Source organism: Myotis lucifugus, unplaced genomic scaffold (assembly GCF_000147115.1).
Source record: "Myotis lucifugus unplaced genomic scaffold, Myoluc2.0 scaffold_862, whole genome shotgun sequence".
Lineage (NCBI taxonomy): Eukaryota > Metazoa > Chordata > Mammalia > Chiroptera > Vespertilionidae > Myotis > Myotis lucifugus.
The window spans coordinates 80,283-105,152 of NW_005871910.1; the positions used below are offsets into that span (position 1 = coordinate 80,283).

Here is a 24,870-nt window from a genome sequence, read left to right on the forward strand (position 1 = left end):
TTATTTTCTTTCTATACTAGAGGCCCAGTGCACGGATTCATGCACATGTGGGATCCCTCAGCCTGGCCTGCACCCTCTCCCAATCCAGGACCCCTCAGGGGATGTCAGACTGCCGGTTTGGCCCAATCCCTGCAGGCCAGGCTGAGAGATGGAACCGAAACCGGCAGTCTGACACCCCCTGAGGGATGTAGTAGTGCGCAAAGCAGCAGGTGGGCGAGGAGGAGCCCAAACCTGGGCTGGGTGCCACGCCACTCATGCTCATCCTGGCCAGCCCTGCAGCGCCTGCCGCCACCATTCAGTAGTGCAGCCGCAGAGGTGGGAGAGGCTTGGGGCACTGCAGCTGTGCTCACCAGCAGTGAGCCCGGGTCTGGCTCACTAGGTCAGCTGGACGGTGCTCCAGCTGTGAGAGCACACTGACCACTAGAGGGCAGCTCCTGCATTTAGTGTCTGCCCCCTGGTGGTCTGTGTGCAAACGATCAACCAGTTATTTGGTCACTTAGGCTTTTATATATATAGATAGCCTTCTCCTTCAAGATAATACTGTATCGTTTGTAATATTATTGACGTTATTACAGATGATCTTCATCTCTGCCTATATCCCTCCTCCACGCAGCACAGACCCCACCGCAGTCCTTCTGCACACTAATATCTATGGCTTTGAGCTATGCATATATGCAGGAGAGTTCTTTAGTTAATCTTTTTCTGCCCCCCTCCCTTCCCTGAGATCTGTCCAGTTGTTCCATGCAGCATGCCTCTGGACTTATTTTTTTTATCAAGTTATATTGTTCAATAGAGTCCACATATAAGTGAAATCCTGCAATATTTGTCTTTCTCTGACTGGCTTATTTCACTCGGCATAATACTCTCCAGGTCCCTCCACGATGTCTCAAAAGGTAAGAGATCCTTCTATTATTATACCTGCATAGTATTCCATAGTATAAATGTACCACAGCTGTTTTATCCACTCACGCCCAGCTGGGCACCTGGGCTGTTTCTAGGTCTTAGCTGTTGTAAATTGTGCTGCTATGAACACAGGGGAGCATACCTTCTTTCTGACTGATGTGTCGGGTTCTGAGGATGTATTTCCACCAGTGGGATCAGGTGGCTACATTGGCAGTTCCATTTTTGAGCATCCTGTTACCAACTGAGGAATAAATGACTAACACCTCTGCTATAAAAATGTCCAGTGTGAGTTGAGACTGTTTCCTGATGGAACAGCACCAACCTGACACTGCAAAGTCCACTCAAAGTTGTCGTCACAGAATCCAAAGGCCAGACCAACAAAGGAAATGATCGGTGCAATGCCGGGGAGGAATCAGGCACCTGCCCCCCAAGAGCCTTCTCTCCTATTGAGACCTCAGTTTGGGGAAACTCAGAGCCAGGCCCAGGGCGGGAGAGTCCGCAGGCAGTGGGTTCACAGCTTGCGGACCCGGAAGGGCTGCAACAGCTTCTGACCCACCACTTCCTGTGCGTCTCTGTTTTTCCGACCCTAAGCCTCCTCCATTTGCACAGCAGGAGCCCTGAGCCCAGACGCCAAGATGTCCATCCTCTCTGCTCTTCTCTGCCTCGGTCAGTTGTGGACACAGGGAGGGGCAGCAGGAGGGGTGGCGGCACCCCCTTGTTCATGGGGAACCTCAGGCTTTGGCAGCTCAAGTGGACGGGGCCCTGATGGGAGGGGAATCAGCTCAGACGTGCAGGTGCCAATCTCTCACAGACACTCTCTTCCAGGGCTGAGTCTGGACCAGAGGACCCCAGTGCAGGCAGGTGAGTCCTCCCCAGGCTCCAGGTCCCACCTGTTACTTCACCCCTGGGGCTCAGGAGGGAGCACAGAGGTGCTGGGCTGAGCTGGGGGATGAGGGTGGGGAAGGGCTTTGTAATGCAGCTTCTGGTTTCCTTCCAGGGACCCTCCCCAAACCCACCCTCTGGGCTGAACCAGGAGATCTCATCCCTTATGGGAGCCCTGTGACCCTCTGGTGTGAGGGGACCCTGGAGGCCTGGAAGTTTGATCTGTACAAGGAGGGAAAACATGTGCTTTGGAGCACACAGACTGAAAGGAAGTCCACAACCAAGGGCAAGTTCTCCATCACACACATCACAGAGCACGATGCAGGGAGATACTCCTGTTCTTCTAACAGCCCCACTGGCTGGTCAGAGCCCAGTAACCCCCTGGAGCTGGTGGTGACAAGTGAGAGGACACTCAGGGGTCCCAGCCTAAGGCTTTGCCCTCAGGAAGAGCGTCTGCTCTCCGGGTGTCTCCTTCTCAGAACCCAGCCCTGAAGGACATGAGGGAAGAGTGAACCTATTTAACAAGTTGCCTCCCCCTCTCCTAGGATCCTACAGCAAACCCAGCCTCTCAGCCATGCCCAGCCCTGTGGTGACCTCAGGAGGGAACGTGACCCTCCACTGTGGCTCACAGCAGGGATTTGATAGGTTCATTCTGACTAAGGAAGGAGATCACAGGCTCTCCTGGACCCAGGACTCAGAACCACACCCCAGTGGCCGGTCCCAGGCCATGTTCCGTGTGGGCCCCGTGACCCCCAGCCACAGGTGGAGGTTCAGATGCTATGGCTGTTACAGGAACAGCCCCCAGGTGTGGTCACACCCAAGTGATGCCCTGGAGCTCCTGATCCCAGGTGAGTAAGTCCCATCCTGGTCCCCTCCTTGGATCCAGGCATCAAACACTTTGGCATCTTCACTGGGAGGGGAGCCCCTTGTGAAGGGGTGGGGAGGGGGAGCACAAGAGCTCCCGGGGCAGAGACACAGGGAGAGAGAGTGCGACCTGGGGGGCAGGACAGGAGAAGGGGTTATGGGAGGAGCAGCCCCTCTAACTCTTGTCTGGTCTCCCCAGGTGAGTCTGGGAAGCCCTCCCTCCTGAGCCAGCAGGGCCCCATCGTGGCCTCTGGACAGAGCCTGACCCTCCAGTGTCGCTCTGATGTCGGCTATGACAGATTCGCTCTGCACAAGGAGACCAAACAGGGCCTCCCCCACAGCCTTGTCCTGCTGCCCCAGGCTGGGCTCTCGCAGGCCCACTTCCCCCTGGACACTGTGAGCAGCTCCCACGGGGGCCGGTACAGATGCTACGGTGGATACAACCTCTCCTCTGAGTGGTCGGCCCCCAGTGACCCCCTGGACATCATGGTGGCAGGTGAGGACCCAGTGGGTACAATCTCGAGCCAGACTCTTATCAGGCCCTGCTGGGGGTCTCAGGTGATGAGGCCAGAATGACGGTGTGGGGCCCAGGGAGGAAAAGAGATAGAGAGGCAGGGGATGGGAGGAGAGAGGGGTAAACTCAGAGAAACAGACAGACAGTGAGGAGGGTCCTCAGAGAAAGGCCTGGTGACTCTCAGGTCAGAACAAGGTGGGCAGGCAGCCCTCACCCTCCCTCCCTCTCTCTAGGACACCTGCCTGACACACCCTCCCTCTTGGTGCAGCCAGGCCCCAGGGTGGCCTCAGGAGAGAACGTGACCCTGCTGTGTCAGTCCCAAAGCTGGAGGGACACTTTCCTTCTGTCCAAGGAGGGGGCAGCTGGTCCCCCCTTGCGTATGGGATCAAAGTACCGAGCTCAGCAGTACGAGGCAGAGTTCTCCATGAGTCCTGTGACCTCAGCCCACACGGGCACCTACAGGTGCTACAGTTCATCCACCATCTCTCCCTACCATCTGTCACACCCCAGTGAGCCCCTGGAACTCCTGGTCTCAGGTGAGGGGCCCAAACCCTATCGGCTGAGCTGTCAGCTCAGGGTCCTGTCCCCAGAAATATTATGGGCTGTAAGGGAGTTTGGGGCTCTCAGGATGGTCACCCCAAGGAGATCTTTTCCTTAGAGGCCCTCCCACCCCGTCCACCCCCGTCCCCTCACCTGGATACTGAGGTAGTGGGAGGGCCTCAGGGGCCACAGCACAGATGTAAGAGGGTGTCTGTGTGAAATGGGGTCCAGGATCAGCCCAAGCCTCTCACCCTCTTCCTGTCCTCATTTCCAGGACCCTCTGGAGGCCCCAGCCCCCCACCCACCTCCACAGCTGGTGAGTCCCGGGAGCTCTGCTCAGAGGGAGCACAGCCCACCCAGCAAGTCCTGAGAGTCTGTCAGGGGATCAAGTCACCCAGATCCTCAAGGACGGGCCTGTGTCCCAGAGGGGCTGGGAGTCCCAGGGTCTGATTCAGGTGATGGGTGGAGTGGTCATGGCAGAGGACGATGTCAGGGCGCAGGCTGGGGAAGTGAACGTGGTCCCATGTGGGGAGAAGGCAGCCCCCACCCTCCTGCCCCATCCTCATCCACAGGAGGCTCTGGGGATCGGTCTCCCACCCACAGGGTCAGGCATACAGATGGGTAAATGAGGGGCTCTGTGGGGAGGTGGTGGGTTCCTCCATGGGGGAAAGGGGATGAGCCATGCGGTGGTCCAGGCCCTTCTGGATTTGCTGACTTGGACTCACCCTTCCCCTGTCTGCGCCTCAGTGTCTCCCAGTGTAAAAGGAGAGAATCCTTGTCCAGAGCTTAGATTTCCTGTCAGTTCTGGCCCTGACCTCCTGGGAGAGGGGCCTCACAGGGAAGCCCCCAGGACCTGATGTTATGGGGCCTGTCCCCTCTGTCTCAGTGACGGTGACACTGTACAGGGAGGGTCAGACAGGACAAGGGTCCGGGCACCCAGTCCTCCCCTCAGCTCAGGCTCAGCTCAGAGGAGGGAACAGGGTGGATCAGCCCTGGCTCAGCTCCTGGCTCTGCTGCTCCTGCTGTGGGGCTGGGCGGCCCCTTCTCTCCTCTGAGTGTCGGGTTCCTGTCTGCTCATCCCTGGTCCCATCCTGCTCACAGGCTGCTGGGAGATGAGTTGACATAAGGGCCTCACAGAGCTCAGGAGGACAGAGCCCCCAGCCCAGCCCGACCTTCCTAGGGGACAGTCAGAGACCTGTAGGTGGAGAGGGATGCAGGCGAGACTCAGAATCCACCCCAAACCCTGCCTATCCCTGTCCCTGCTGTGCTGGGGACGGTAATGAGGAAGGACCCTCAGCTCCAAATGAGACATGGACAGGATCCTGCAGAGGAGGACTCCAGAGCACAAAGCAGTGTCCACTTGGGATGTGGGCATGGGGTGTGAGGCCAGCACAGGTAACCCACAGTCCCAGGTTCCAGTCCCTGCCCAGCCCCATCCAGGCTGGGTGACCTCTCTGAGGTGATTAACCTCTCTGAGCCTCATTGAAGGGGGTGGTGGGGTCAGCAATGCCTGGTGCATGACCGCTGTGAGGTGAGAGGAAATAAATGGCAGTCCCAGCATGTGCCTCTCACACAGTAGGTTCTCATTAAATGGCATCATTGGCTCATTCATGAAGTCACTATTGTCCTAGATCCCAAATGGTACTGGATAGGGGTCTTGGTGGCTTTGTTCCAGCTGCTCTCCCTTCTTCTCTTCCTCCTCCTCCGACATCAGCGTCAGAGCAAAGGCAGGACCTCAGGTGAGTAGGGAAGGGGGTGACCTGGGTCACAGGAGGGGGGCTCAGACACCTGCTACTGGAAACCAAATAGATGGAGAAGGTCAGCTGAGAAAAGGATTTCTCCAGAATCTCAAATCAGAAATCCTAGGAAAAATACACTCACTGTCAGCACAGATGGACAGAGGTAAGGTCATCTTTCATCCTTTTCAGCCTCATGAATAGGAATCATTCTCACAAGCACTTTTCCCGAATCTATTGATAAGGTCATGTGATTTTTATCCTTCATTTTGTTTATGTGGTGTATCACGTTTATTGATTCGAGAATATTGAACCATCCTTGCATCTCCAGAGAAAGTCCTCCTTGGTCACGGTGTGTGATCTTTTTAATCTATTGCTGGATCTGGCAACATGAGGATAAGTGACAGGAGGATTTCAACAGTGAAATCAAGGAGACGCTGTTCTGTCCCACTGTCTCTCTCCAGCAGAGCAGGCAGAATGATGGCCCTCAGGGAGTCTGTACGCCCAGGTGAACTGCTCACCACCAAGACTCAGGCAGGGAATGACCACCTCTCTTCCTTTCCTATCAGGGGAATTTTTGGACATGAAGGACAGACAAGCAGAAGAGGACAGACAGATGGACAGTCAGGTGAGTCCCATCCTCCCCAGGCCCCAAGGCTCTCAAACCCCAACCATGTTTCATCCCTCTCTCTCCCCCTGCTCCAGGCTGCTGCATCTGATGCCCCCCAGGATGTGCCCTATGCACAGCTGAACCTATTGGCCCATAGACAACAGAAAAGTTCACTCCCATTCTCCCCATCAAAGGATCCCTCAGAAGAGCCCAGTGTGTACGCTGCTCTAGCCATCCACTAGCTCAGGATGGACTCAGACCACCACACTCCAGGGAGGGGTATGCAGGGACCCCAGTAGGCAGGAAAGATACACCTCTGGACACTTGGCTAGTGCCCCACCAACCGTGGAGACCTGAGGTGCCCCTGGGACTCTCAGGGAGTCACCTCATTCTGTAGTCAAAGATGAGCCAATATCTCTACATTTGGAAATCAAAATAATAGACTTCCCAATAATCAATGTGTGAACAAAGTGAATGTTTTAACTGGAATTGTAATGTAAATATGACACATCAAACCTATGAAATAATAAAATTAAGAACCTTAAAAAATCAATGGGCTAATCTATTATGTCTAGGATTTAGAAAAACAAAACATTGTGTTGATACTTTAGATCCATAGACATCTAGATGATAAAGATGTGGCTAGTATGCATTATCTATAATAATAAAAGCATAATATGCAAATTAGACTGGACAGCAGAACGACCTTCCCAACATCAATCTGGATGAAGCCGCAGTGGCAGGGGCCGAGGCAGAGGCTGTTAGGGGTGATCAGGCAGGCAGAGCGGTTAGGGGTGATCAAACAGGCAGGCAGGCTAGTGGTTAGGAGCCAGTGGTCCTGGATTGTGAGAAGGTGCAGGCCATGCTGAGGAACCACCACCCCCCTGCCCCAATGCACGAACTTCATGCATTGGGCCTGTATTGAAATATAAACCAACCAAAAATAGAATGAAATACTGCCATTTGGGACAACATGGATGGACTTAGAGGGCATTATGCTGCGTGAAATGTTTCAGACAAGGAAAGATCTAACTTACCTCTGGGATTTTTCACATCCTCAAAGCAAAGGAAACAAAAACAGACCCATAGAAATAAATAACAGACTGATTATTGCCAGATGGGAGGGAAGGAAGGATAGGTCAGAAGGGAAAGGGAAGATAGTCAATAATAAATATCATATCTGTGTTGCACATCTAAAACTAATATGACATTGTATGCCAACTATGGTTTAATAAAAAAGGTCAACTAAAAATGATTAGTTAAGCAATAGCATTTTTTTCTAAATGAAGGTGTAAAGATGAAATGATAAGGCTTTGCATAGCAAAGGAAACCATCAACAAAATGAAAAGACAACCCACCGAATGGAGAACTATTAGCCAATACATCTGATAAGGACTTATTGTCCAACATTTATAAGGAACTTATAAAGCTTAACACCAAAACCCCCAAAACAATTCAATAAAAAATATTTGGCGGAGGACCTAGATAGACACTTCTCCAAAGAGGACAAATCGGCGGCCAGTAGACATATGAACAGATGCTCAACATCACTAATCATCAGAGAGACGCCAATCCAAACCACACACCTTTCAGAATGGCTTATCATCAATAAATCCACAAATATCTATGCCCCTCTATGATCACAGCAGCCTTATTCACAAAAGCCAAGATCTGGAAACAGCCCAAGTGCCCACCAGCAGATGAAAGCTATGGTATATTTACACAATGGAATATTGTGCAGCTGTCAAATAAAGAAGGAACTCTTACCTTTTGCAAGAGCATGAATGGATCTGGAGAGCATGATCTGCAGTGAAATAAGCCAGTTGGAGAAAGACATGTTCCCTATGATTTCACTCATATTTGGAATCTAATAAACAAAATAAAACATAGTGGAGAGAGACTCATGAATACAGAGAACAGACTGACAGCTGTCAGAGGAGAGGGGTTGTGGGCTGGGGGGAAGGGTGAATGGATTAAGCAAAGAAATAAAAGAAAGACTCATGGACACAGACAATACTATGGTGACTGCCAGAGGAAGGGTGCGGGGTGGGTAAAAATGGGGTAAGTTGTGTGGAAATAGACTAGACTTAGGGTAATAAGCACACAATACCATATACAGATGACGTAGTGTAGAATCGTATACCTGAAACCTGCATAATTTTATTAAGCAATGTCACCCCAGTAAATAAAAAATTCAGTAAAAAACAAATACATGTAGGTTGTTTGGAAATGTGGTTCTAGTCAGACCCTCAGCACCTGCTATTTTTAGGGTGAGAAGAAGGTGTCGCCTTCATGTGAGGCAAACACCTAGTGAGGGCCCTGCCCCCACATCCTGTGTCCTTCTCAGCTTGGCTCAGCCCCTGCCTCCTCTTCCTCAGAAGCACCCTGGTCCCCAAGTCCTCAGTCTCCGGAAGTGCAGGTCGAGAGGAGCTGAATATGGACTTAGTGTTTCTGAATTTCTGCTCCTTGCCTGCTTCTGAGGTGACAACACATGATGTGTCACTCTCCTGGGAATTATATGTCTTTGTGACTTACATTGAAGTCTTTTATCCATTTTGAATGTACTCCTGTGTATGGTGTAAGTGGGTGGTATAGATTCTTTCTTTCTTTCTTTCTTTCTTTCTTTCTTTCTTTCTTTCTTTCTTTCTTTCTTTCTCTCTCTCTCTCTCTCTCTCTCTCTCTCTCTCTCTCTCTCTCTCTCTCTCTCTTTCTTTCTTTCTTTTTTGAATTTACCTGTACAATTTTCCCAGCACCATTTTTTGCAGAGCCTGCCTTCACTCCGCTGATAATTCACAAAGTCACTAATCATCTGAGTAAGGCAAGTGCTGGATGTGGAGAAGAGGGAGCCCTCGTGCACCGCTGCTGGGAATGCAGACGGGTGCAGCCTCTGTGGAAAGCAGTATGGAGGTTCCTCAAAAAAAAAATGGAACTGCCATTCAACCCAGTGATTCCAATTCTAGGCATATCATTGAAGAAACCTGAAACGCTCATTTGAAACACTATACACATCCCCTATGTTCACTGTAGCATTATTTACAACAGCCCAGATGTGGAAGCAGCCACGTGCCCATCAATAGATGAGTGGATTAAAAGGCTGTGGTACGTTTACACGATGGAGTACTACTCGGCTGTGAGAAAGAAGGAAGTCCTGTCCTACCTTCTGCCACAGCATGGATGGACCTGCCGGTTTGTATGCTAAGTGAAATAAGCCAGTCAGACACATTTCATATAAATCACTTAAATGTGGAAACTAAACAACAAAATCATTAAATATCTTTAATTTTTAATGTTGACACTGTTACAGATGTCCCCCATTTCTCCCGTTTACCCACCTCCACCCACCCCATTTCCCCCTCCCTTGGCCTCACCACACTGTCTGTGTCCATGGGCTGTGCATGTATGTTCTTTAGTGAACGGCTTCCTATTCTTCACCAAGTCCCCGGCCCCACTCTCCTCCCCTCTGACATCTGTCATTCCTGTCTTGGTATGTCTCCCATAATGTTGCCATTAGCATTCTTATTTTCTTTTTATACTAGAGGCCCAGTGCACAGATTCATGCACTGGTGGAGTTCCTCAGCCTGTCCTGCACCTTATCCCAGACCTGGCTGCGGGATAGGGCCAAAACCCACAGTCTGATGTACCCCAAGGGATGTGGTAGCATGTGAAGTGGCAGGTCACTGAGGAGGAGTCCAAGCCCCAGCCGGGCGCTGTGGCGCTCCGCTCATCCTGGCCAACCCTAAGCGCCTGCCCCCACTCGGTAGTGCTACCACGGAGGTGGGAGAGGCTCGCTCCACTGCAGCTGTGCTCACCAACAGTGAGCCCTGCATCTGGCTCACGTAGGTCAGCTGAACAGAACTCCCGCTGTGGGACTGCATTGACAGCCAGGGGGCAGCCCCTGCATTTAGCATCTGCCCCCTGGTGGTCAGTGTGCATCATAGTGACCAGTTGACCGGTTCACCAGTCATTTGGTCATTTGGTCGCTTAGGCTTTTATACACACACACACACACACACACACACACACACACACACACACACTAGAGGCCTGTTGCATGAAAAGATTCGTGCAATAGGCTTTCCCTTCCCCTGGCTGCTGACACCAGTTTTCCTCTGGCACCTGGGACCCAGACCTTCACTCTGGCCACCGCCTTCCATCTTCACTCTGGACACAGTCTTTGCTGTGGCTGGAGCCTTCAGTCTTTGCTCCTCACTCCAGCGGGAGTCTTCAGTCTCTGGCCAGAGCTGCTCCTGTAGCTCCTTCCACCCCCGACCCTCCCCCTCATAGCTTGATCGCTGCTTCTCCTGCAGACCTCGTGGACTGGCTCCGGGGTACCAGGGGACCGCCTTGCCTCTGGCCTGGCTTTCTGATCATGATCACGGGCAGCAGGCAAAGCGGCTCCGGGGTCCCAGGGGTGCCGCCTTGCCTATGGCCCGGCTTTCCGATAGTGGTCACCAGTTGGGGGCAGGCAAAGGCGGCCCCGGTTCTCCGATCCAGGGGTCGGGCTGCCTTTGCCCTGCCACCCGATTCTCGCCTGCCGCCTGGGTTTCTGATCACCTTTCTTCCATCCCATCATTGCGCCTATGTATGCAAATTAACTGCTGTTTTCTTGGCAGTTAACCGCCATCTTTCTTGGCATTTAATTTGCATGTAGTCCTGATTTAGCCAATTGGAAGTGTAGCGAAGGTACGGTCAATTACCCTTTTTGTCTTTTATTAGATAGGAGATATAGATTGATAGATAGATAGATGGATAGATTATAGATAGATAGATAGATAGATAGATAGATAGATAGAAAGATTGATAGATAGATGATACACATATAGATATAGATATAGATATAGATATAGATATAGATATAGATATACATATACATATACATATACATATACATATACATATACATATACATATACATGTAGATATAGATATAGATAGACTAGAGGCCTGATGCATGAAATTCATGCAAGAGTAGGCCTTCATTCCCCTGTCTGCCAGCACCACCTTCCCTCTGGCACCTGGGACCTGGGCTTGCCTCACAGTCCCGGCTTCGTCTGAAAGGACATCCAGAAGGAAGACCAGTCTAATTAGCATATTGCTCTTTTATTATTATATACATAGCCTTCCCCTTCAAGATAATACTGTATTTTTTGTATTATTATTGACATTATTACAGATGGCCTTCATCTCTTCCTAAATGGCACCTCCCTCCACCCAACACACACCCCACTGCAGGCCTTCTACACACTAATATCTATGGCTTTGAGCTATGCACATATGTAGGTAAGTTCCTCAGTTAATCTTTTTCTGCCGCCCTCCCTTCTCTGAGATCTGTCCAGTTGTTCCATGCAGCATGCCTCTGGACTTATTTTTTTGATCAAGTTACATTGTTCATTAGATGCCACATATAAGTGAAATCAGGGAATATTTGTGTTTCTCTGACTGGCTTATTTCACTTAGCATAATATGCTCCAGGTGGCTCCATGCTGTCTCAAAGGGTAAGGGGTCCTTCTTTTTTCAGAGCTGGATAGTATTCCCTGGTGTAAATGTACCACAGCTTTTTTACCCACCCATCTACAGATGGGCACTGGGGCTATTTCCAGGTCTTAGCTATGAACAATCTTTCTGATTGGTGTTTCGGGTTCTGAGGATATATTTCCACAAGTGGGATCTGCTGGGCCCATCGGCAGTTCCATTTTGAGCTTCAAGTTAACAACTGAGGAATGAAGCACTAAAACCTCTGCTATGGAAACTTCACTGGGAGTTGAGACTGTTTCCTGATGGATGAGCAGCACCAACGTGACACTGCAAAGTCCCTTCAAAATTGTCGTCACGGAATCCAAAGGCCAGACCACATGTGTAGAGTCGCCTGGAACAAAGGAAATGATTCCTGCAGTGCCTGGGAGGGATCAGGCATCTGACCCCCAAGAGCCTTCTCTCCTCCTGAGCACTCAGTTTGGGGAAACTCAGAGCCAGGCCCAGGGCGGGACAGTCCGCAGGCAATGGGTTCACAGCTTGCGGACCCGGAAGGGCTGCAGCAGCTTCTGACCCACCACATCCTGTGCGTCTCTGTTTTTCAAGCCATAAGTCTCCTCCATTTGCACAGCAGGAGCCCTGAGAGCAGACGCCATGATGTCCATCCTCTCTGCTCTTCTCTGCCTCGGTCAGTTGTGGACACGGGGAGGGGCAGCAGGAGGGGTGGTGGCACCCCCTTGTTCATGGGAAACCTCAGGCTCAGGCAGCTCGAGTGGACGGGGCCCTGATGGGAGGAGAATCAGCTCAGATGTCCGGATGCAAATCTCTCAAATTGACTCTTCCAGGGCTGAGTCTGGGCCAGAGGATCCACGTGCAGGCAGGTGAGTCCTCCCCAGGCTCCAGGTCCCACCTGTTACTTCACCCCAGGGGCTCAGGAGGGAGCACAGAGGTCCTGGATGAGCTGGGGGATGAGGGCGGGGAAGGGCTTTGTAACGCAGCTTCTGGTTTCCTTCCAGGGACCCTCCCCAAACCCACCCTGTGGGCTGAACCAGGCCCTGTGATCCCTTATGGGAGCCCTGTGACCCTCTGGTGTGAGGGGACCCTGGAGGCCCAGAAGTTTGATCTCTATAAGGAAGGAAAACGTGTGCTTTGGAACACACAGACTGAAAGGAAGTTCACAACCAAGACCAAGTTCTCCATCACAAACATCACAGAGCATGATGCAGGGAGATACTCCTGTTATTATAACAGCTCCACTGGCAGGTCAGATCCCAGTGACTCCCTGGAGCTGCGGGCAACAGGTGAGAGGACTCTCAGGGGTCCCAGCCTCGGGCTCTGCCCTCAGGAAGGGGGTCTGCTCTCAGGGTGTCTCCATCTCACAGCCGAGCCCTTGGCGACATGAGGGAGGTGTGAGCCCCATTTAATAGGCTGTCTCCTCCTCTCCTAGGCTCCTTCAGCAAACCCAGCCTCTCAGCCCTGCCAAGCCCGGTCGTGACCTCAGGAGGGAACCTTACCCTCCAGTGTGGCTCAAGGGAGGTGTTTGACAGGTTCATTCTGACTAAGGAAGGAAAAGACAGGGTCTCCTGGACCCTGGACTCACAGCCACAGCCCAGTGGGCAGTCCCAGGCCCTGTTCCCTGTGGGTCCTGTGAGTCCCATTCACAGGTGGAGGTTCAGATGCTATGGCTGTTACAGGAACAGCCCCCAGGTGTGGTCATACCCCAGTGATGCCCTGGAGCTCCTGATCCCAGGTAAGTCCCATCCTGCTCCCATCCATGGATTGAGGCACCAGACATATTGGCATCTTCTCTGGGAGGGGAGCCCCATGTGAAGGGGTGCGGAGAGTGTAGCACAGGAGCCCCTGGGCCTGAGACACAGAGAGAGACAGTAAAACCTGGGGGCTAGGCCAGGAGAAGGGGTTATGGGAGGAGCAGCCCCTGTAATTCATGTCTGGTCTCCCCAGGTGAGTCTGGGAAGCCCTCCCTCCTGAGCCAGCAGGCCCCCATCGTGGCCTCTGGACAGAGACTTTCCCTCCAGTGTCGCTCTGATGTCAGCTATGACAGATTCGCTCTGCACAAGGAGGGTGAACCGGACCTCTCCCAGAGCCTTGTCCTGCAGTCCCAGGCTGGGCTCTCTCAGGCCCACTTCCCCCTGGGCACTGTGAGCAGCTCCCACGGGGGCCGGTACAGATGCTACGGTGGATACAACCTCTCCTCTGAGTGGTCGGCCCCCAGTGACCCCCTGGACATCCTGGTGGCAGGTGAGGAGCCCGTGGGTTCAGTCAGGGTCCCTGACTCTGAACAGGCCCTGCTGGGGTCTCAGGTTGTGAGGTCAGAATGAAAATGCAGGCCCCCAGGGAGGGAGAGAAACAGAGAGAGACAGGGGGTGGAAGAAAAGGGGAAACTCAGAGAAACAGAGACAGACAGAGAGGAGGGTCCTCAGAGAGAGCCCTGGTGACTCTCAGGTCACAACAAGGTGAGCAGGCAGCCCTCACCCTCCCTCCCTCTCTCTAGGACACCTGCCTGACAGACCCTCCCTCTCGGTGCAGCCAGGCCCCAGGGTGGCCTCAGGAGAGAACGTGACCCTGCTGTGTCAGTCACAGAGCCCGAGGGACACGTTCCTGCTGTCCAAGGAGGGGGCAGAGGTTCCCCCCCTGTGTCTGAGATCAAAGCACCGAGCTCAGCAATCCCAGGCGGAGTTCTCCATGAGTCCTGTGACCTCAGCCCACGGGGGCACCTACAGGTGCTACAGCTCACACAGCACCTCCCCCTTCCTGCTGTCACTCCCCAGTGAGCCCCAGGAGCTCCTGGTCTCAGGTGAGGGCCCCTGACCCTGTCTGCTGAGCTGCCATCTCAGGGTCCCCTCCCCAGGGGAATTATAGGCTGAAATATTGGTGAGGGGCTCTAGGATGGTCATCCAGAAGTTTTCTCTTCCTTAGAGGCCCTCCCACCCTATACTCTCCCTCCCCCTCACGCGGGTCTGAAGGGGTAGGTGGGCAGTGGGAGTGTCTTCGGAGCCCCAGCACAGATGTAGTAGAAGTCTGAGAGAAGTTCCTACTCCAGGACAGCACCAGCTCCTCACCTTCTTCTTGTCCTTCCCAAGAACCTGTGGGGCCCCAGCCCTCCACCACAGGCCCCAGATGAGGAGCCCAGAGCACAGAGCTGGTGTCCCCCTGGGGGGCAGTGTGAGGACAGCACAGGGAACCCACAGTCCTGGGTCCCAGTCTCAACCCTGCTCCATCCAAGATGGGTGACCTGGGGTATGTGATTGACCTCTCTGAGCCGCATGGAAGTGGGTGGTGGGGTCAGCAATCCCTGGTGCATGACTGCTGTCAGGTGAGAGGAGATGAGGGACAGACCCCAGTATGTGCCTCACACACAGTAGGTGCTCATCAAATGGTATCACTGGCTCATCATGACGTCACTCATGTCCTAGGTCCCAAATGGAACCTGAACATCCTGATCGGGATCTCAGTTACCCTCATCCTGTTACTCTCCCTCCTCCTCTTCCTCCTCCTCCGGCACCAATGTCAGAGCAAAGGCAGGACGTCAGGTGAGTAGGGAAAGGGGTGACCTGGGTCACACAATGGGGTGCTCAGAGCACCTGCCATGGGAAATCAAATGGATGGAGATGGTCATCTGAGAAAAGACTTTTCCAGAATCTGAAATCAGAAAACCTAGAAAGGAAACAATGTCAGACAGTCTCATGAAATATGCACACAAGTGGGTGTTAGGGTTTTGGTTATTTTAATCTTTATTGTTCAGATTATTACAGATGTCCCTCTTTTTCTCCCCCATAGCTCCCTTCCACCCGGTTCCCACCCCACCCCAGCCCCTGCCACCCCACTCTCTGCTTTCATAGGTACTGCATACATACATATAAGATCTTTGTCCCATCTCTTCCCGCACTCCCCCCACAACCCCTTCCTCCCGAGAATTGTCAGTCCACTCCATTTCCATGCCCCTGATTCTATTACATGCACTAGTTTATTCTGTTCATCAGATTTTTTATTCATTTGATTTTTAGATTCACTTGTTTATAGATATGTATTTGTTGTCACTTTGTTGTTCATCACTTTTTATCTTTACCTTTTTCTTCTTTTTCCTCTTCTTAAAGAATACCCTTCAGTATTTTATATAATACTGGTTTGGTGGTGATGAATTCCTTTAGCTTTTTCTTATCTGTGAAGCTCTTTATCTGACCTTCAACTCTAAATGATAGTGTTGCTGGGTAGAGTAATCTTAGTTGTAGGTTCTTGCTATTCATCACTTTGAATATTTCTTGCCACTGCCTTCTGTCCTGCATAGTTTCTGTTGAGAAATCAGCTGACAGTGTGGGTACTCCCTTGTAGGTAACTACTGTTTTTCTCTTGCTGCTTTTAAGATTCTCTCTTTGTCTTTTGCTCTTGGCATTTTAATTATGATATGTCTTCGTGTGGTCCTCTTTGGATTCCTTTTGTTTGGGGTTTTCTGAGCATCCTGGACTTGTAAGTCTATTTCTTTCACCAGGTAGGGGAAGTTTTCTGTCATTATTTCTTCAAATAGGTTTTCAATATCTTGCTCTCTCTCTTCTCCTGTCACCCCATAATTCGGATGTTTGTATGCTTGAAGTTGTCCCAGAGGCTCCTTACACTATCTTCATATTTTTGGATTCTTTTTTCTTTTTCTGTTGGGTGTTTTTTTGCTTCCTTGTATTTCAAATCTTTGACTTGATTCTTGGGATCCTCTACTCTACTGTTACTGTTGAATCTCTGTATATTATTCTTTATTTCAGTCGGTGTATGCTTAATTTCTGACTGGTCCTTTTTTTTTATTTTTTGGCATTCTCACTAAGATCCCTAAGATCCTTGAAGGGCTCACTAAGTTCCTCAGAGGTGTCTAGAAGATTCTTGAGTAACCTTATAACTGTGGTTTATCCAGTAGTTTGCTTTCTCCCATTTCTTTCATTTGTCACACGTTTCTTTGTCTCTGCATTTTGGTTGCTTCCCTGTGTTTGTTTCTGTGTATTGGGTAGCTGCTAAGTCTCCTTGAGTTGATAGAGTGGTCTTGTGTAGTAGGTGTCCTATAGGGCCCAGTGATTCAGCCTCCTCACTCACCTGAGGTAGACACTCTTGGTGCACCCTTTTGTGGGCTATGTACAGTCTTGTTATATTTGAGCCTTGATTGCTGTTGGCATCACTGGGATGAATTGAAATCCAGGCCAATGGAAGTGCTTCTGTGCAGCAGATACCCTTATGGGGCAGGACTTGCTTCAGTGGAGCTTTGGTCCTCCCTGAGTCTGACCCTTGGGTGTGTCACTTATGGATGTGAAGAGTTGTAACCTGGTATGATCTCACACTGAGCACTGGGTACACTGGCTCTTGGATCTCCAAGGAGATGCAAAGTCAGCCACTGCCTGTGGCCGCCCAGCAGGAGCTACAGAGAGATCTGCAGATTCCTCCTCTTTGTGTGGAATTTGGAAGTGCCCAGATGAGGCCCAGCTGTGAAGCAAGGCAGGTTGCTGTGGTGCTGGCCTTTGCCTTCTTTTGATAGCTTTGGGGCTTCCTGACCCAACTGCAGTTTGACAGGTTTTAGGCAGAGAAAGGACCAGTCATTCATATGCAAAAGCCACTGCATACAGCTTGGGTGGGGTTGTAAATTGGATAGGGTGGTGTCTCAGGGAATCTCCAGGGTAGAGCAAACAGCAATGGCTGCCAGTCAGCTCTGCACTGGAGAGGTCCCAGCTCAGGAACAATGACCATTTCGAACACCTCCGTCTGGAAGAAAGCCACCCCCGTGTTCCTGCCCTGATGCCAGACAGTCCAGTTTCTCCCTGTATGTGTCTGGGTCCCCCAAAGTCTCGCCCAGTACTGGAGCTCAGAACAAGTGGGAGCTTGTATTTCCCTCCCAAATAAAAAAAGCGGCATACCTAGGTGCTAGCCCAATCTGTGCCTCTGTACCTCCTACCAATCTCAATGCACTTTCTTCTTTACCTCTCTAGTTGTAGTACTTCCACTCAGCTAGCTTTCCTGCAGTTCTGAATGATAGTTTTTCTGTATTTTAGTTCTAATTTTTCTATGGTTGTGAGAGGCAGCAAATACAGGTATTTACCTATGCTGCCATCTTGGCTGACTTGAGTGTTAAGGTTTTATTCTTTCCTGTGGAATCACATGGGGAGTGGCTCCTAACCTCCCAGTGCTGAGACTGTCCCTCTTGACCGGCCCAGAGAGGGGCTCATGTCCAACCTCCTGCAAGGGCCACAGACCCAGAGCCCAAGGACAGAGGCCTGCAGATCATGTAACTCCTACCCCAAAGACCTGAAACATCCACCATCTATGGCCCATCTCTGACCCTAAAACTCATGTCTTCTCCTCCAGTTGAAGCCCAGCTTTGGACAGCCAAGAAGAGACTCTTTGTGAGAGGAAGAGACAGCTGCCCTGGAGGAGTGGGCACAGGGATTTCAGGAGGCAATGGGGAAGGTTAGGCTGGGAGGGTGTGGGGTCAGAGTGAGAAGAACTGAGATGCACACTGCCTGACCTGATGCCTCACCTCACCCCTGAGTTAGTGGTCCATCTGGGAGCAGGCAGGGCCTGCAGTGCTGAGAACTTGGGGACCTACCAGGAGACACCTCCCCATTCTGCCCCAGCAGATGCCGTCATGAAGGACCCACAGCCTGGGGAGAGCATGGAGCTGGACCCTCAGGTGAGAACCCTGCTCCTGTTCAGGCCACAAGGACATTCTGTCACCCAGTTTAATTCAATGGTTCGTTCCCTATCTCCACCTCTCCTTGTTCTCAGCGGTGTCCACACTGACCTCTCCTTCTGGGCCCCCAGGTCGTCCTGCTGAGCCTCACTCCTCCTGGTTTCCTTGTGGCCTCATGGCCCTTTCTCCCAGGCCTCCTTTGTTGGCCCCTAATTCTTTGTCTGACCTTGTGAATCCCCAGGTCTCAGGAGGAGGCAGAAATAAGTGAATTACCCATAGGTCACCAAGATCCCTTTCATTCATTCATCCAGAAAATGTGAAAGGGGCTCACTGTTTACGGCTGCTTTTAGGGGCCATTGTGCAGCCCTGAGCTACACTGTCTCCACACTCCTTGAGCTCCCCTGTGGGTGAGGGAGACAATATGCAAACAAGCAGACAGTGTCCCAGAGAGCATAGCGCTGTGAAGGAACATAAAGTAAGAGGAGGAGATAGAGTGCATGGTGGGGGGACAGGGAAAAGAACAGGTGCTGAGGCAGGACATGCTTCTAGGAGGATGGGCCATGAAGCTGGAGCCAAATGAGCAAGAGAGAGCACGTTAGGATAAGAGTCAGAACCATAGAAGCATCCAGAGGCTCCAGGTCTTAGGAAGGCCCAGCAGATTCCATCAGGAGAGGGAGCTAATCTGTTTAAAGATTAAGTCATCTCTCTCTCAACATGTGCTTGAAGTCTTGAGGATTTCATCAGTGGAATCGAGAAGACACTGTTCTGTCTCACTGTCTCCAGCAGAACAGGCAGGATGAAGACCCCCAGGGAGTGACGTACGCCCAGGTGAACTGCTCAACATCAAGACCCAGGCAGGGAATGGCCACCTCTCCTTCCTCCCTATCAGGGGGATTACTGGATAAGAAGGGCAGACAAGCAGAAGAGGACAGACAGATGGACAGTCAGGTGGGTCCTATCCTCTCCATACCCCAAGGCTTCCCCAACTCTAACCATTTCCTCCTACTCACTCTCCCCTTGCTCCAGGCTGTCACCTACGCCCAGCTGAACCACTTGACCCTCAGACAGAAGACATGTGCACCCCCTTCCTCCCTGTCAGAGGAGCCCCCAGATGAGCCCAGTGTGTATGCTATTCTGTCGGTCTACTAGCCCAGGATGGACCCAGACCCCACACTCCAGGGAAGGGATTCACATTTCCCAGGAGGGTTGGAAACCTGACATGGACCCCCACAGCTCCTGGAAACCTCTGGGAGTCACCTGATTTTATAGTCAAGATAAGCAATATCGCCTGACCAGTGTTGCTCATTGGATGAGAGTCAACCTATGAACCATGAGGCGACAGTTCCTTTCTTGGTCAAAGAACATGCCCGGGTTGCTGTCTCATTCCCCAAGAGGAGGCATGCCGGAGGCAGCCAATCAATGATTCTCATCATTGATGTTTCTATCTGTCCCTCTCCTCTCCCCTCCTCTCCTCTATGAAATCAATAAAAATATATAATAATAAAAGGCTAATATGCAAATGGTCATCACGCCTTCATGCATAACAACTGATCAGCAGGAGGCTGCATCCCTGGCCAGCACTGGCTAGGGATGTGATTGATGCTGACCGACTCTGCATCCCCGCCCAGCACCAGCCAGGGACATGATGTGCTGGTGAGGCTTAACAGGGATGGGGCCAGCCAGGTCTGGGTCTTGTCCAATGGGGTTGGGGCTGGCTGGGTCTGTGTCTTGAGCAATTTTGAGGGGTGTGTGTGTGGGCGGGGACTTGACTCTGGGTCCCACTCCACACCCCAGACTCTGACAGGAGGGAGATTTTTCATATACATTTTACTAATTTTCTTTCATTTCTGACACTTCTATTATAGAGAAAGGGCAAATAGCAACATTAAAATATTTCCTCTAATTAATTCCCTTTTAATGTGCATGAATTTTGTGCACTGGGCCACTAGTATATTAATAATGAGATAACAAACATCCTTACATTTTTTAAATAAAGCAACAGACTTCTCAATAAGAAATGTGTGAACCAAAACTGAAGTGAATATTTTTAATTAAATGATAATGTAAATATTACACATCAAATCTATTAAATGAGAAAACTAAAAACCATGAATGGTAGAAAAGAAAATGCCTTAAAAAATCATTGGCCTATGCTATCATATCGAGTATTTAGAGGGGTAAAAAGATTGGATTGAATCTTTAGCTCCATAGATGATTGGATGAGAAAGATATAGCGTGTATACACAATGGCATATAAGTCAGCCATAGGGAGGGGAAAAATGGGAGCTGGCTAGGCAGACCTGTCAGGCACCTGGTCTGAAGGCCAGTCTTGAAATGCAACTAAATTGGAGCACATTCACCTGGAATTTCCAACTGTGGTCCAGCTGAGGAGGTGACTTATAACAAGAACAGAAGGCATCTGAAGCCCAAGCATGGGAGTTTTCATTGGCAACTACACACCTGAGGCATTGGCTCAGGGAGGGAGATGTGGACTTGAGTTGCCTGAGGACAGGTGAGGGAGGGAAGCAGGGCAGGGAGACATGAAAAAGCAGTAGCCAGGAGTCCTGCATTGGGTCATTCATAAGCTTCCAAACCAAAACGGCCATTTTCCCTGGGAGGAGCTACCGTCTCCCAACACCCAGAAGGGAGGTAAAGGGGGAAAAAACCTGCCCTAAGTGATACAGCCTGTTACACCCTGCATTTTAAGCTTTACTGAGGAAACAAAGACATAGGCCAAGCTTATGGGTCTGAACAGTCTCAAGGAGCCCTCAGTGACAGGAGTGGAGAAGGGGCCGTCCACCCCACTCTTCTAGGAACCAGACTGATAAAAATTTCAGAGTGCCAGCTGACCCCATTGGTCTCCATACTAGGATCTCTGTCCTTGTAATATTTAAGCCACTCGTGGAGGAGCAGCTCTGGGACAAGAAAAAACACCCATCTTTTTCCCTGAAAGCCAAACAACACTAACCCTGCCAAAAGCCCTGTCAGAAACAGACTATCGAGTCATTAAGACTGAGAGCTGGTGGGCAGGCAAAGAGGGCAGATTGGGCCCTCCTGCTTGACTGGAGACAGACACAAGCAGTGGACTGGTGGATCACGTGGAGCTTTGAGCAGGGAGCTAAAAGTCAAAAGACAGTGCCTGGCAGTAATTAGTACCTAAATACCTAACAGGAAGCCTAGAATTGGCAGACAGAAGAGTGGGGTCCTATGCTAGCTTCCACAGGGCATTAAAACTTGGCTGAAGTGAAGGACACTTCACTTCATTTTTTAAATTTTATTTCTTTTATTTTTTTGCACCTTTTCTTCCTCTCTTCTCTTTTTCCCCCTCCCATTTTCCTACACCTTTCTCTTTTTTAGTTTTCCTCTTTCCTTTCCTTTTCCCCCTTTTCAAAAATGGATCTTCCTTATCTATCTGCTTTATTCGTTATCATTCTAGTCTCTTGTTTTGTTCATATCTCTAATTTCCTCTTCCCTGCTCCAACTCAATTTCCTTTTCTATTTTCTTTTTTTTTACTACTCAATTTTTATTATTTTTTCTCTCTTCTCTTTTTCTTCTCTTTTTCTCCTAATTTCTTCCATTGTGCTGTTTATGGCCGCTATGTCATTCTTCATTTCCTCTTTATGACAATGGAAGGTTTCAACAGTAGACTAGAAGAAGTTGAGTTAGAAGACAAGGCAGGAAAAAAACACCCAAGCAGAGCAGCAACTGGGGAAAAATTAAAAAGCAAGAGGAGAGTCTAAGGGAACTTTGGGACAACATGAAATGAAACAACATCCAAATAATAGGGGTGCCAGAAGGATAGGAAGTGGAGCAAGTAATAAAAAGCCTGTTTGAAAAAATAATGACAGAAAACTTCCTTGACTTTTGGGAAGAAAAAAGTCACATAAGTCCAAGAAGCACATAGAGTCCCAATAAAATGAACCCCAAAAGACCTACACTGACACACATCATAATTAAACTGGCAAATGTAAAATACAAAGAAAGAATCTTAAAGGCTGCATGAGAGACAGAAAGTTACCTACAAAGCATCTCCTACTAGACTATCAACTGATTTCTCAATAGAAACACCTTAGGCCATAAGGGAAAGGAATGGAATGAAGTATACAAAGTGATGAAAAGCAAGGGACCAAACACTCTATCCAGCAAGTCTACCATTCAAAATTAAAGGCGAAATCATGAGCTTTGCAGACAAAAAAAGGCTAAGGGAGTTTATTACCACCAAACGAGCAATGCAAGAAATGCTGATCAATGTTTCTAACTCTCTGTCCTTCTCCCTCCTCTCTGTAAAAAATCAATAAAATATATCTTAAAAATGCTAAAGAGACTGTTGTAAAAAGAAGAAATAGAAAGGGAAGAAGGAACACAAGCATAAAGAATAAAAATGGAAAAAAAACAAGTACCTATGTATAATAATAATAGTCTAATATGCTAATTAGTCCAGATGTCCCTCCTGACGAAGCCGGGCTGCGAGGGAAGCCTGGGTCCTGGGTGCCTGCCTGAGAAGCCCAGAGGCTGGGTCTGTGGAAGCTAGAAGCTAGTGTTTCTCTCAGGTCTCCCATGAGTTCCTTGGAAAGTGGGGGAACGGCCCCATCCCAAAGCAAGTCACTGACAACCCCTGCCACTGCCCAGCCTTCTGAGCCCCAGCCTATGCTGCTGACCCCTCAGTAGAACTTCAAGTGCTGGGTGGGGCGAGGAGGATTCCACAGGGCTGGGCAGGTGGAGTGCTTTTCCTCAGGCTGATGCTGCTTGGAGTGGATCGATTGTTCCTCCCAAGAATGACGGCCGTGGTATTGGTGGATGCTCTAGCACCAGGTCCGGGTGGCTGCGCCTCCACACCTCTCCCCAAAGCCGGACACCCCAGACTCTCCATGGGCGATTCCAGTCTTCACATCCTCCCTCTGCCTGTGGGTGAGGGGCTGAAGACATAAGTTTTGTGTGTTGGCCCTTTATTAATTTATTTTAATTATTTTTTAAAATATTTTTGTTGATTTCAGAGAGGAAGGGAGGGGGAAAGGAAGGGAGGGGGAGAGGAAGAGAGAGAGAGATAGAAACATCAATGATGAGAGAGAAACATCAATGATGAGAGAGACTGCTTCCTGCATGACCCACACTGGGGATCAAGCCTGCAACCCGGGCATTTGCCCATGACCAGAATCGAACCTGGGACCCTTCACTACACAGGTTAACACTCTATCCACTAGGGCTTTTTATTTATTTTTTAATGCTCAGCCAAGGATATTTTTCCCATTGATTCTTTTTTTCAGAGAGAGTGAGAGGGAGGAAATGGGGGGCGGGGGAGATAGAGAAACATGAGTGTGACAGAGACGTATTGAGGGGTTACCTCCTGCACATGCCTGAACAGGGGCTGTATCGAATCTGTAACCCAGGTACATGCCTGTAACTGGGACTCAACCCTGACCCTTCTGAGTGTGGTCTGATGTTCTAACCACTGAGAAAAACTAGCCAGGAATGAACATGCAAGAGGATAAAATACCTACATAAGATTTAAATACACTTGTAGTGAAGGTAAACCCTTTAAAAAATAAAGATCTAGAAAACATTCCACAGAAAACACATGGAAGTCGTATACTCCTTTTATATGAAATTGAAGAGACTTTAGGAAAGAAAAAATGCCCTATGGATGGGACTAGAGCTGTCCACAGCCCAGTGCTGAATTCATAGCACTTCTCAGGATGAACATACAAAATAGGGCAGAATTGGGGGAGATGGTGGTGGCCCATGGTCTTAAGATAAACCTCCTAGATACACACCCACATTCCTGGTCAAGGCTGTACCAGGTCTGTGTCAGCTCGACCTCTTCAAAGAAGGTGAGCTTTCCTGGCTTGAGGATTCTGTGATGACAACTTTGAATTCAGTTTGTGGTATCAGGTTCATGCATCAGGAAAAGGAGTGAACTCCCTGTGGAAGTTTTTATAGCAGAGGTTTTGATGACTTATTTTTCAGTTGTTAAGGTGAAGCTCGAGAGGCAGTTCACAGGATGTGGTGGGCAGGGTCCCCACACCACAGTGTGTGCAGGGCACAAGGTGCTGGTCACACAGGAAGTGGACCAGCTCTCCTCACCCCAAAAATAGCAGGTGCTGAGGGTCTGACTTGAGCCACATCTCTAAACTGTCCTGTGTAGTTTTCCTAAACTCTACAATCACATACTGATTTTAACATAGCTTGCTGCCATGTGAAAGTCAAAACAATTATTTGGCTTACAGTGCTTAATATTCCAATGCCAAGCTAATGAATAAAATGGTTAAGGATATAAAACAATTTTTATCAGAAACACGAAATCTCTCACCCACTGAATATCTATTCAGCCTTCTGCCAGTTGCACGTATAATCTTCTGACAACAAAAAGCAGAGTGGATAGTTGGGTTCTGCATCTCTAGAAGAGAAGGAAACCTACAATATCTAGTTTTTCTTGTTTTACTGAAATCGTTTTTTATGTTTGAGTCAAACTTGTTTCTTCTATCAGAGATCTGATGAGAGAGAGAGAGAGAGAGAGAGAGAGAGAGAGAGAGAGAGAGAGAGAGAGAGAGAGAGAATGAGAGATAGTGAATTAGTTTGGTAAGTTTGCCACAACAAAATACAACTAACTAAGACATTAGTTTTATTAGAGTCTGGAGAAGAAAGAGATTGATTGCAGATGGAGATAGATAT

General features: G+C 49.8%; 1 protein-coding gene across 1 annotated transcript in view; it reads left to right on the top strand.

Moving 5' to 3' along the window:
• The first annotated feature begins 1,538 nt into the window (after positions 1-1,538).
• The window catches only part of LOC102436955 (leukocyte immunoglobulin-like receptor subfamily A member 6), a 30,194-nt gene continuing 6,862 nt past the window's right edge, over positions 1,539-24,870 (top strand). Inside the window, exons 1-9 of the mRNA XM_023747408.1 lie at positions 1,539-1,569; positions 1,729-1,764; positions 1,901-2,185; positions 2,331-2,633; positions 2,849-3,145; positions 3,397-3,699; positions 12,969-13,271; positions 13,484-13,780; positions 14,034-14,336. Coding sequence (XP_023603176.1) covers positions 1,539-1,569; positions 1,729-1,764; positions 1,901-2,185; positions 2,331-2,633; positions 2,849-3,145; positions 3,397-3,699; positions 12,969-13,271; positions 13,484-13,780; positions 14,034-14,336 — 2,158 coding nt within the window. The remainder of the gene's footprint in view (positions 1,570-1,728; positions 1,765-1,900; positions 2,186-2,330; positions 2,634-2,848; positions 3,146-3,396; positions 3,700-12,968; positions 13,272-13,483; positions 13,781-14,033; positions 14,337-24,870) is intronic.